This window comes from Corvus moneduloides, chromosome 4 (assembly GCF_009650955.1).
Source record: "Corvus moneduloides isolate bCorMon1 chromosome 4, bCorMon1.pri, whole genome shotgun sequence".
Taxonomy (NCBI): Eukaryota; Metazoa; Chordata; class Aves; order Passeriformes; family Corvidae; genus Corvus; species Corvus moneduloides.
In genome coordinates this window covers 9,416,398-9,428,446 of record NC_045479.1, presented here as the reverse complement: position 1 = coordinate 9,428,446, position 12,049 = coordinate 9,416,398, and the positions used below count along the sequence as shown (strand labels likewise).

General features: G+C 40.5%; 1 protein-coding gene across 3 annotated transcripts in view; it reads left to right on the top strand.

Moving 5' to 3' along the window:
- DUSP16 (dual specificity phosphatase 16) overlaps positions 1-12,049 on the top strand; it is a 64,030-nt gene that overhangs the window by 31,972 nt on the left and 20,009 nt on the right. For all 3 annotated transcript variants that reach the window (XM_032107878.1, XM_032107879.1, XM_032107876.1), the window contains exons 3-4: positions 3,001-3,595; positions 4,776-4,914. In XM_032107878.1, coding sequence (XP_031963769.1) covers positions 3,365-3,595; positions 4,776-4,914 — 370 coding nt within the window. In that variant the 5' untranslated portion in view covers positions 3,001-3,364. The remainder of the gene's footprint in view (positions 1-3,000; positions 3,596-4,775; positions 4,915-12,049) is intronic.

Below are 12,049 nucleotides of genomic sequence, written 5' to 3'. Positions count from 1 at the left end.
CCGAAGCAAGAGATCCTGTAGTTCTGTGGCAACATTAAACATACATGCAAACATCAGAAATCCACTGTTTGTGTGCAAGATAGTAGAGGGTTTGTTGGTTTGGTTCTTTAAACAATAAAGAAAAGCTGTAAAGGTACTGGGCAAGTGTGGAACAGATCTTTTTAGTTTCATAGTGAGTTAAATGTTTAATTTTCTTGTTTAAAAGTGTCCCAGTCCCTCTAGAAGGAGGAAGCAGCCATGCAGTGTTCCCAGTGTACACATGAATGATTCTGTGGGGGATTCTCATGGCTCAATTACAGATCACTTTTTGTAATCCTGATTTCATCATGGAACACCCTGTGACTAGGATGGCTTCCTACCTTTAAGGTCAGCAATATAATGGCCTGTTTGGGGCAGTGCATTATATGACATCATTTTACGAGACACTGTAATACCATTGAGGTCTAAGTCACGAGTAGAAAGAGAACAGTCAAGAAATTGAATTTTATCTCTTTGCAAATGCATTAGAAATTAAACAGATGTTTCAACACCTCATAGCAGCTGAATGATAAGAGGAGTCATGAGGAAGGGGACAAGAGCTCAAGTGTTTACCTAAAGCAAGAGGCTGCCAGGTTCCTCTTGTTTAGAGTCCCAAACTCTGATAGTTCCAGAAACAGAGAGAATTAAAAGAAAAACCTGTACTTCTTGAAAATGTTGTTTCTCCCCTGCGCAATGGAGATGTTCCTGTTGAAATAGGATTTCAGTTGCAATAACTTGAGGTGACATTGCTGTTCAGTTTATTGCTTTCAAGCCATGGGCAGAATGCTTTTAAGGTCCTTGGTATGTTAAGGTAACAGGACTATTTAAAAGGATTCTTGACTGAAGCCCACTTGCCTTATGTTCTTTACATGCTCTTTACCCTGTCACCAGATATGACTGGTTTGAGTTCTTCTCAAGAGTCTTCTGAAACAAACTTCTGTTGTATGAAAGTGAAGGCTGACACAGCAAACAGTAAGCTTTTAGAAGATAAGAAGCATACTCAAACTGAAAATTGCAAATTAAAGATTAAGTATTTCTAACAGCATCTGGTTTAGAGTTCTGTACTTTCTCAGCTGCTTTATTTTCCTTTTATTACTTGGACTTTAAGTCAGCAATTTATCCATCAAAACAAACTGTCTAGTTCACGAACAAACTGTTTAGCTTACAAGGGAGCTGGAGCCAATTCCCACTAGAGCCAGTGGAAAAGTTTTCATTGAGTTCAGTGGATTTAATATCTGGCAACCTTTGATGTGAATAAAAGAGAATCAAAACCTGTGACAGGACATGTTAAGAGAAATTAAAAAATTGTAGAATGCTGTTTTCCTGGGGGGTAGGGGGTGGGGGTATTGACATAACTATCAAGTTTCCTTCCCTCCCCCCCCCCCCCCCCCCCCCCGGCAAAATGTCATTTTGATAATCAAGTGTCTTTTGATACCTTCGGGGGACTAGTGTATATTGATTGCTCTCTGAGGGGGAGCACACCTACCAACCAGGTTCTGTAAAACATTCAATTAAGACTTGCTATAGTATATTTTCCAATATTTTTTCTGTAGTTTAGAGCAATATGCACTTCACTGCTATGTGCTTCCATTTATCTGGGCAAGCTTAACAGCACTGTCACAACAGCACTAAAGTCAGGACGAATGGAAAATCACATTTTGTCAGTCTAATGTCTGTCTACGTGGAAGCTGGTGTTTTTCTTGTATTGGCACATGAAACTCATGAAACAACTCCCAGTTTCCTCTTTTGGGTTGTAAGGTGAAGCTTGTACTTTTTGCAGAATTTATTTTGCCTAAGATTTTGTAAATGTAGATTTGTACAATATATCTAAAGAGTAAAGCATCTTCAGACTTGGGATTTCCCACTGCCAAATGCAACTGACCTGTTGGTATAACAGGACTTCTAATAATCTATCGATACTTTGAATTCATTACTTCTCTTGCAATTAAGATAAATAACAAACATTTCCAACGGAGGCAGCAAGTCGACACTATAAAATGTGAGCTAAATCCCTGAAGGATGCAGCCCCATGGTGGCTCCTTTCTGAGGACTGTTCCTATAAAGACTTGTGCCATCAGAATGTGTTTTGGGAGACTCTGAAGAGCCTAAGGGCAACTGTGAGGCAGTGGTCAAATAGGGGGTCAAATGTGTCAGGTGGTTTTACTGCTCTGCTGCTGCCGCTGTTTCAGCTGATGTTGTTCAGATGCTGTCAGGATCTAATTTTAGAGAGTATTTAGCATGAGGGCTGGGTGTTACACACTTCACATAAGAATCACACAGCTCCAGGAAGAACAGAAAAGTGCTCACTGCTTTACCTCCCTGTAGTGTGAGACCTCATCCATCTCTGGTGATTATTTATTAATTCAAATAAAATGCTTGTGTCCTGATGTGGCATCTTGTACTGGTTTCTATTCAAGCATTTTCTTCAGAGAGGTGGATTAAGTTTGGTCCTTTCTCTTGTGTAGTTTCAGTTTCCCAACTTGCAGTGCTGTTTTGTGAAATATTTTCCCAAGGCATTAAACGTTAAAAATGTTTAATGTTTAAAATGTTTAAATGTTTAAAAAACTAATTTTACAGCTTCTTACTAAGTGGTGAAGTGCTGAAATGCATTTAAATAGTTTTGCTATTGAAAGGAATACCATTATTTAGGGCAGTATCTCTTAATTATGTTCTAACAAAGTCTTGTGAAGAGGCAGAGCTAGTGGCAACAAAAGTCTGCAATTAAGGCAGCGTATGTTGCCTGAAATACAAGATAATTGTCCAGGCAAGAGTGTTGGAATAGGTTCAGAGCCTGTAGTTGCCAATGCTCTCTCTAGGTGTTTGGCACATCCAGCAGAGAGGAGAACTCCTCAGGAATGTGTTTATTACATAGTATGGCCCACTGTATAGCTAAGCCTCGGAGCTGAATGTTTTTGTTCTGCGAAGTTTCATGGCCTCATCTGGTTTGTGTTTTTTGTTTTTTCCATCTTCCCCTTCTTACAGGCTCTCAGTGTGGTGTAAAGCTGATGGGTGGGAGCAAAGGTAAAGAATGATGTAATGCAGCAGCAGCCAGAAAGCATCTTTTGTGTGAATTGTGAAATGGCTACTCCATAGTCATCTCCCAATGAATCAGACGTGAGGGGCTGCTTTGTGGAGCCAACCCTTTGTACATCAACTGGAAGCAGGAGGAGACATTCAGTCCAAGAGCTCTTTCTGAAAATGGATTTAACTTTTCTTTTGCCAGTCACTACCAGCATGACCTCATACACTTCTAGTACAATGGTGTGGCTAAGCCTTTGAGTACACAGCCATTACATCATCGCAGCAAATTAGAGAGGGAGGTGGGGAAAGAGGCCTCGTTGTTGTCATGGCCGATGAGATGATCAGGACCCAACTCATTGTCGCTGAGAAGTTGGTGGCTTTGCTGGAGAGCGGTACAGAGAAGCTGCTGCTGATTGATAGCCGCCCCTTTGTGGAATACAACACATCCCACATCCTGGATGCCATCAACATCAACTGCTCCAAGCTCATGAAGCGGAGGCTGCAGCAGGACAAAGTTTTGATTACAGAGCTCATTCAGCATTCAGCAAAACACAAGGTAGGGGTCATTTTCCTCTTATTCCTTGTATTTGTTTAAAGGGAGTGGCTGGTAAGCAACTTGTAATAATTTTTCCTTAGGTATTTCATTAAAAAAAACCCAAACAACCAAAACCAAACAAGATTATAGAGGACAGAGTTTAGCTGAAATGTTACCTGATTGAAGAGGGTATCGGTTACTATTGAGCTTATCATTGGGATTCTTTCTAGAATCAGTGACAGAGTAAAGGGCAGGGATTTAGAAATTACTCAGAAAGAATGTTCTCAGGGTTCTTGTGTGTTTTGCAAAGCACGGTCTCTCAAGCGCATGTAATTAAGGCAGGAAACATTCTCTCCTAAACTTTGAAGGATTCTTTGGGGTCTGTGGTGGTGGGGCTTGCTTAGCAAGTGGTCATTTGGTTTGCAAAGAAATTGTCTCTGTCAGTCCTGGCTCTTACTTGCTGCTTAAAGGGCTTTTCATGGGAGCAGTTTGATGGATTTTGGTGTTTGTTTTGTTGTTTCTTTAATTGGGGAGAGGGGTGTGGTTTTCTCCAGATAGTGCTATCAGTGAAAAGAAAATAGCTATGCTGTTTAAAAGTAATGTGTATCTGTGTGTGTGTGTGTGTGTTTAGAAGGGATATTGGGGTTTTTTAATCTATTGATGCTTGTATCACGTGTTTTGGATATAAAAATAACCTACTACATTCTTGCTTTGACATATTGAAAATGAAGCTTTTTATTTTTGTTATCTAAAGCATATTTTTATATATAAAGTTGTGCAGGTAACCAAAATGTGTGTGGCTTAGTGGCAGTTTAAGGTCTCTTTATTGTTTATGTACAAAACTCTCAGAAGCAGAAAGTGAGGCGGGGCCACCTTCTAAAAAGCTCAGCTTTTAAACACATCCACCAGCCTAGCTGAAGGTAGAACATTTCACCAGTGACATAAAATTACCTAATGATAGAAATTTTTGAAGTGGGCTTCAACATGCAGCAAATAATCAATTTACAAACTCTACCGGGAATTAAATCTGAGAGACTTATGAAGTCTAAAATAAAAACTGTTTAGTGAACAGGTGCATAAGAAATCTATGTATCTGAACTGCTGGTATAGCAACTGTGTGGGAACCCTGATGGAGGAGATAATGTGGTGCTTTTAATCATCTTCCTCCTTCCTGATTTACTCTGAGGTCCTTGTGTTTCAGATTGAAATTGACTGCAAGCAGGAAGTGGTGGTGTATGACCAAAGCTCTAAAGATGTGACCTCTCTCTCATCTGACTGCTTTCTCACTGTGCTCCTGGGCAAACTGGAGAAGAATTTCAGCTCTGTGTATCTGCTTTCAGGTAAGATGTAACAAAAGAAACCCCTTTCGGGTGACATGTACCAAAAGAAACCTCTGAAATATGTGAATAAAGAGAAGAAAGAAAATGCTCTTGGTATAGCAGACCTGTACAGTTTTGCAAGGGCTGGTATAAACTTCAGTTATAGCAGAGACTTTTCTGTAGTTCATTTTGCATAGAGTGACACTCATAGTACATGCAGTACTTAGAAATTGAATCTTACAGGGGATGTACTACACCCTTACTCTGTGTAAATGGAAATGGAGAAATGCAGAGGTTTTTAGGTGCATATGCCTTCTACTTTAGGGTCAAAAAATAGTGGAAGAAATGGACTTCCTATTTTTTTAAGTATTGTACATGGTAGGAAGAAAACCTCTTCCGTACTGAATTGGTATTACTAAAATAAGAGCAAAGGAAATGATCTCCCAGAGTTACGGAGATTAATTTGTGTGACATTTTAAACTTCAGCTCCTTAAGTGGTAGCACTTTATTTAGGTCTTTTCCTTTGCCTTTTTTTTTTTTTGTTCTTGTTTGGGCTTGGGTTTGTTTGTTTGGGGTTGGTTTGGTTTGGTTTTTTTTAAATCCCAGGTCAAAGCATCTATAGAAATTAAATTCCTTATAATACAGTATTTGCTGGTCTCAGGGTGTGCTTGTGTCATTATTTCTGTCATGGAACAGTAGACAGTGTTCACAAGAAGGAGCAAGGAGGGGCGTGAAGTAGATCCAAGGCTGAAAGAAGAGGGAATGAAGAATCTAAGTAGGAAATCCATTGCAGTGACTGGATCAGTGATCTGATGAAGTGTACACCTAGTCTCTGAGAAATGATGAAACACAGGGACTGAATAATGGTGAGAGAAGGGAAATAACTCCAGAGAGATGCTTCCTCTTAGCAACAGGGTTTCACTACAGTTTGTAGTGACTTCAGATGAAAGTGAGAGGTTGTGGTACAGAGAGAACTTTTCTCAGCTTGTTTTGAAAGTGATTACAGAGAAAATGAATAATTTCTGCATTTGGACATGAGTTTGGTGCTCATGTGAGCTTTACTTACAGTAAGCCAAGTGGGGTTTTGCTTTGGCTAGGATTGGTGATTTTGTTTTCTTTGCTGTCTAGGTAAGAATTACACCTGCGGGTGGTGGACTACAGTATTAAAATAAGTAACTCTTCTTACATTTGAGCCACCAAGTAATTGTGTGGTGTCTAGGCACAGTAAATGCTTAATGCAAGAGTGCTGAAATAAGTGGTTAATACTCTCTTAAAAACTGAAAATTGTTATTTGAAAAATAAGCCAGTCTAAAAGCAGTTCGTATCTCCTCAGAAATCCTTTTATTGTTCGAATTCCCAACTCTGCTCAGCTGTCCTGAGGGGTTTTTTAATAACCTCGAGCAGATTACAGCTCCAGGCAGGAATCAGACTATCCACAACTCAATTTCCATGATGGAAACAGAAACAACTCTCTTCCAACTGAGAATTAGATGTCATGGCAGGGAGGTGTTGGGGAGGGGCCAAGCACAGGAAAGTATCATGAGCTTCCCTTCCTTATGCTGTTCCTCACTTGTGTGAGACATGGCTTTGATCCTCTGTCTCATCTGCTGGACTCTCTGAAAGAAGTGCTCGGAGAGTCTCCACTCTCAGACTTGCCTGTGGCTCTCATAGGAACGGACAGGACCAGGAAGGGAGCGTTCCCAGCTCCCCAGTGCATCATCTGGGCAATCACCAGTTGCATGTATATAATGATACTGTGAGAAATGGGTTTGTTTTGTTTTCATTTGTGGTAGTTGTCTGTTCAAGACAAAAATGTTACCTAAAGCACAAGCAAGATAGTAGTGCACATGAGCTGAGGTGAACTTCGCCACACACAGCTGCTAAGGGTTAGTTTGGGAATCTAATGGGTCAAAAGCCTCCTTATAAAAAGCAGGACTTTTATCTTAGAGTGTCAAATGGATTTCTCTCAGCAAAGATCAGGTTTGAGAATTTCCTCTTATATTTTTTTACATAGCTAGGATGGGGATATTTATGAATGCAGAAACAACTGATGGCTTCAAAACCAGTGGTAGAGGATAATAAGAACAAAAGGGAAATACAGGGAAATTATTTACTACTGATCTGTTACACTCAAGCACTTATTTCATGTGCTTATTTTTTACATCTGTTAAAAATCCAGCCACTCAATGCCCATACGAGAAACCTTTTGGGATGTGGAGTGAAGGAGAATTGGGTAGATTCAGTCTTACAGAAAGCTCCTTGGAGTTTATTGATATGTGGCTGTAGGAAACTAGATAAAATATGTTGTCTCAGCAAGCTGATGACGAACTCTCATAAATGTTTATGGCCCATAAGGAGGGCAGGGGTCAGTGCACTGTGTAAAAAGAAAAACCTTTGGACTTGAGTTTTCCCTATGCCACTAAATCTGGTTTATTTAAAATAGTGACCTTAAATAAACATTTTGGGGTAGGAAAATATTTTTTGTTGGGACAGAATAAGGAGCAATTAATGAATATCTGAAATTCCTGCCTCTCTTCTTCTTGAAACCCCCCATGACTGAGCACTGGGTGAGGTGGTTTTTTATTTAGGTTGTGCATAAAGATATGCTCTGCCCTGGAGGTTGTTTTTCATTGAAGTAACTATTGTAAAGACCTCAAAGGAGCCCCTACCAATTAGTTTAAGATCTTGATATAACCATAAAAATATTTATAATCTGGTGAGGAATGTTTTTAGGAATTTAAATATTCCGTTTGGTTCTTAATTTTTAACAGTGCACAAAATACTGAAATGTGGACACCAAGGACTTAATTCCATTCCCATCATGGCATCTACTCCTCTGAGTTAAGCAAGATTTGAACACAGGGATGTCACTTGATTCCTTCTCGTATGTTGAGAATTGGATTTACTTGCATGGAGTCCTTTTCCTAGTTAATAGTGTTATGATTTTCCTGCTTGCTCTGCAGAGACAGGAGAGACCAGTGATTTTTGCTTGAATGATCATTATTAAGGCAGTAAACATCAAGAGTCTTGATTAAATTCTATTCCACTATGTGAATGGGAGCATTCATATTCTGCTTTTCTTAAATACTTGTTCTTTCCTGCTTTTAATCTGGCTTAGTTCTACTCTTGCAAGCACAGATGTCTTCATTATGTGTTTGTTTCAGATGTTTCCTGTGAAGAAGGTGAAGCACAGCTTTTTATATTGTGTTGATTTTTAAGTATGTTTTGTACAAAACACTCAATCTAAAAAGAAGGCTTTCTGAAAAAAACAGAAAAAAAGCAAAACAAAACTTTTCTGTATATACAAACTGTCATTAAAAATTGTGATAGCTTAACACTGAAACACTATATGAGGCATACTCAAAACAGTGGTTGGTGGGGAATTGCCTTCTAATCTCTTGCTACCCTTCTGCCTATGAAAAATATCAGTAGTAATGTGATGTAGCAGATTCTCCCTTCACAAGAGCTCTCTGGTAAACTCCTGCAGAGCACAAAGGAGTAGTAAGGAGAAATAAATAAATTACTGCTTTTCTATTCAGTGACAAATGTCAGGGTCATATGCAGTGGACAGTGAATGACATCCTAGGCAGAATGGCTATGTAAAGAAACAGCAAACAGAATGAGTTTGGTGAGATTGGACAAAGGTCCTGGAAACAAAGCAGTGAGTGTTTACCCAGGGAGTGTGGCAAAAGGTATGGTTTTGATGAAACTTCCCAATTCCTTGTTTCTCCCTAACCTGTCCCTTGCCTAACAAAGTGTCTGTACCAAACAAGACTTGCATGGAGGATCCAAGGAGAAGGAAGCAAGTCAGGAACTTTGCTTCAGTCTTCTTTATCCTGCCATTCGTTTTAGAAATATTTGAAATTGGAAGCCCATTTAAAGAAACCTTTAGTATAAAAATACTGAAGTATCTGTAGGGTACATTTACCATTGTGTTGTCTTACTTGCCTAAAGAAAATCTGGATAAGAAAAGCCCAGTGCTTTCTCCCTGCTTTATCTGCAGAAGAAACATTCCTTGTGGCAGGGGAGCAGGAAATCTGAAGAATATTCTCTTGTAGGTAGAGCTGATCATTTCCATGTGCTGAAGGGACCAGGGCTGTGAGACAGGGCTTTATTCCCAGTTTCTGCAGTCCCATATGTCAAGTAAGGGGGTGCCATGGGGTTCAGTGTGGACTGAAAAAAGGCACAAGGTCTGATAAAGTCCTGGGAAACATCCTGACACCTTTTCACATTTGGATTTGGAGCTTCATAACTTTCAGTTGTGGCTGACTGAAGTTCTGAGTGTTTCCTATATATAAGTCTTTGCAGAGTACCCCAGCACACCTTAAAATGGTGGTCATCAATTAAAATAATCAGGTTATCTGTGAATTGAAAGCAGTATAGTGAGAATGAGCTGTTAAATATCCTGCCAGTGTTTGTAGGAGGAGAGATTGTTGCACAGTGATGCCAGCTTTCCTGATATTCCAACTGGTTGATTCCATTAGAAGGAAGCCTCTATTGAGAGAGGTAAAAATCTTGCTGAGGGAATGCAGTATTCCCCAAGTGGTCCCATAACCCATGGAGTACAGCCAGTGTTGGTGGGGAGGACATGAGAGAGAGAGAGGAGCTTAGCTCTGAATCACCCTCTTGAAAAGTCTCCCTCTCCATCAATTTTTAAGAGAGCTTAGAAAAGCTAGTACCCTTGGCTACAGCCAGGCCTCTGTGAATATCCTCCCACCCTCTGTACTCAAAATGCAATTTTTAGTGTTCATTTAGTGCCATAATTGTTTTAAGCACTTGGAAGAATGGGAGTAGGGTTTATTACTTTCATATGTGTATCCACTTGCTGTCTTCTGAGACAGAGCAAGGTTTGACTGGAGTAGAGCTCGCGTAACATTTCCCAAACCCAAGAATAACTTGTTAAGTTTGCTTTTGTTTTGGATACTTCTGGATGCTTGTGAAACTTAATTGACTGAAATTATGGTGAAGGTTTTTTGGTTTTTTTTTCTTTCCTTAAAGGCAGAAAGGGTGAGTGTGGGTGTCCACTCCGCTCTTTGTACTTGTTGTGTGACTTGGAATATGGCACTTGGGTGGGATGGGAAGCTTGACCCCATTCTCACACTTCTCCCCTTCCTTGTTTGCTTAACCTGCCTATTAACCTTGTCTTACCAAAGGCAGAAACTCTCCAGGGCAAAGAACTTCCCCTGCTACTGTGCTTGTAAAACACCTGGAATAACGGGGCCACTTTCCGAACGCCACTGGAATAAAAACACCCCTGGCTTTCCCAAACTGTGAAACCTTGGATCCTGTGGAAGGACTCCCTGTGGCTGAGGAGGGGGTGACAGGAACGGGATGGGAGCCCTCCCGATGGGGCTCTCCAGCCTGAGCTTATGTAATGGAAAATGGCACAGGTCCCTGCGGAGCGGAGCTGGAATGCGGGAATTGTAATGGCCTGTGGAGGTCTGCAGCTCGTTTAAACAGAGTGGAAACATTGCAGATTCGTAAAACTTGTGAGTCAGAAAGTTTACAGCTTTCCTTCCTTACAGCAAGGGAAAAAATCTATACTGCAGCCTTTAGATAAACACGTTAATGTTCCACGGGAATGTTACTGGGAAAGAGCACGAAGAGCCTCTGAGGCAAAGCAAACGTAAAACTTCAGGGTTTGTATATTTTGTCTTTGCTATAGTGCTGTTTGATTTATTTTTTTTAGCCTACTTTTAGGTAATGTTACCTTACTGGCCTGGCACTAACCAGTATTTACAGTAACAAATTCTAAATTGCTATTTAGGAGAGGAATAAAAACCCCAAAAGCTAAACATGAGTTACTCCACTGCATACCTTTGATGTGAATACAGGAGTTTGGTGAGGCTTACTTAGAATCATAGGGCCTAAATATTGTGTTTTAGAGGTAGTTGCAAATTTTCCTGCATTTTTTATTCTTTATTTCCTTTAAAAGGGAAAATTAAATGAAAAAGGAAAAAAAAAGGAGGATAATAATATTCCTTTTAAAAAAGGGATAGCAATATAATATTTATTAGTCTGGGGTTATATAAAATGATGAATAATTAGTGCCCTTAATGAAGAAGCAAATTCTGGATTTAATAAAGGTGGAATTGTCTGTTAAATCCACAAGCTTCAAAGTCTCCCTCTTGCAATGCTGTCCTAGTACATGCATGTAGTCTTTGGTTTTCTGACTCATCACTTGGGTCTCAGACCTTTTCCACTCCCTGCTTTAAAATAATGGTGTTTGATGCTGAATTAACACTGATGTACTGGCAGACAATTAGGCCTTGTGGGAAAAGGAAGGAAGTAGCTTCTAGTCTGTTTTCAAGAATTCATTGAAGAAAACCAATTTCTCCCTTTGGCTTTTTCAGAACAGTCAGAATCCAAAGCAGGGGGAAAGGAGCAGTATCTGATTTCAATGGCACTTAAGAAAAGTGCCAAAGTTTGCTGTGTTACCAGCGTGCCTTGTCTGTGGTCTTTTCCAGCAGACTCCATGTGAAAAAAGGACACATCCAGTGTCTCTCACATCTCCATCAGGAGCACCAGACAGGATCTTTCTGTGCCTCCTGGGTGAGGCACATGGCACTGCAGGGCCAGCTGGAGCTGCAGGGATGTTGTATTAAACACTTCCTAGGCTTTTCTTAGCCTGGAGTTTAAGGGAAGCCAAGCTCTTAGGAGTTGCCATGTTGTCTGTGTCTCTGCTGTCACCCACAAAAGCTGTTTCAAAAGCTTGTTGGTCAGCTTCAATAAGGCTTCACAAAAGGAGTAATTAAATGAAAAAATAATGGAAGTTCTTGTGAGCTGTATGAAATGAGCACTGGTACAGTGCAGAGCCTCAAATTAGTGTCTCTCCCTGAAAAGCTGAGCTGGGAGTGGATTTGCTGGTGTGACCAAGCAGCTCAGGGAGCTCAGGCTGGAATAGCTCCCAAGGATCTCCTGTGAGATGGGCACTGGTGGCAGGTGGGATTCTTTGGTTCTGCAGCCCCTCAATTACTTGGATGAAAAATATGTTTATGTAGTCTGAAAGTGGAAAGTTGCTCCTCTGGTCTTTGGAATTGGTCTCCATTAGTTGGAGAAGGTGCCAGAGACTTTGATCCTGGTCACCGCCTCCAGCTGGATCTCCTCTCTCCTCTGCCTTGGCCACGCTGCCAGGCTCTGGGGCTCAGAAGCAATT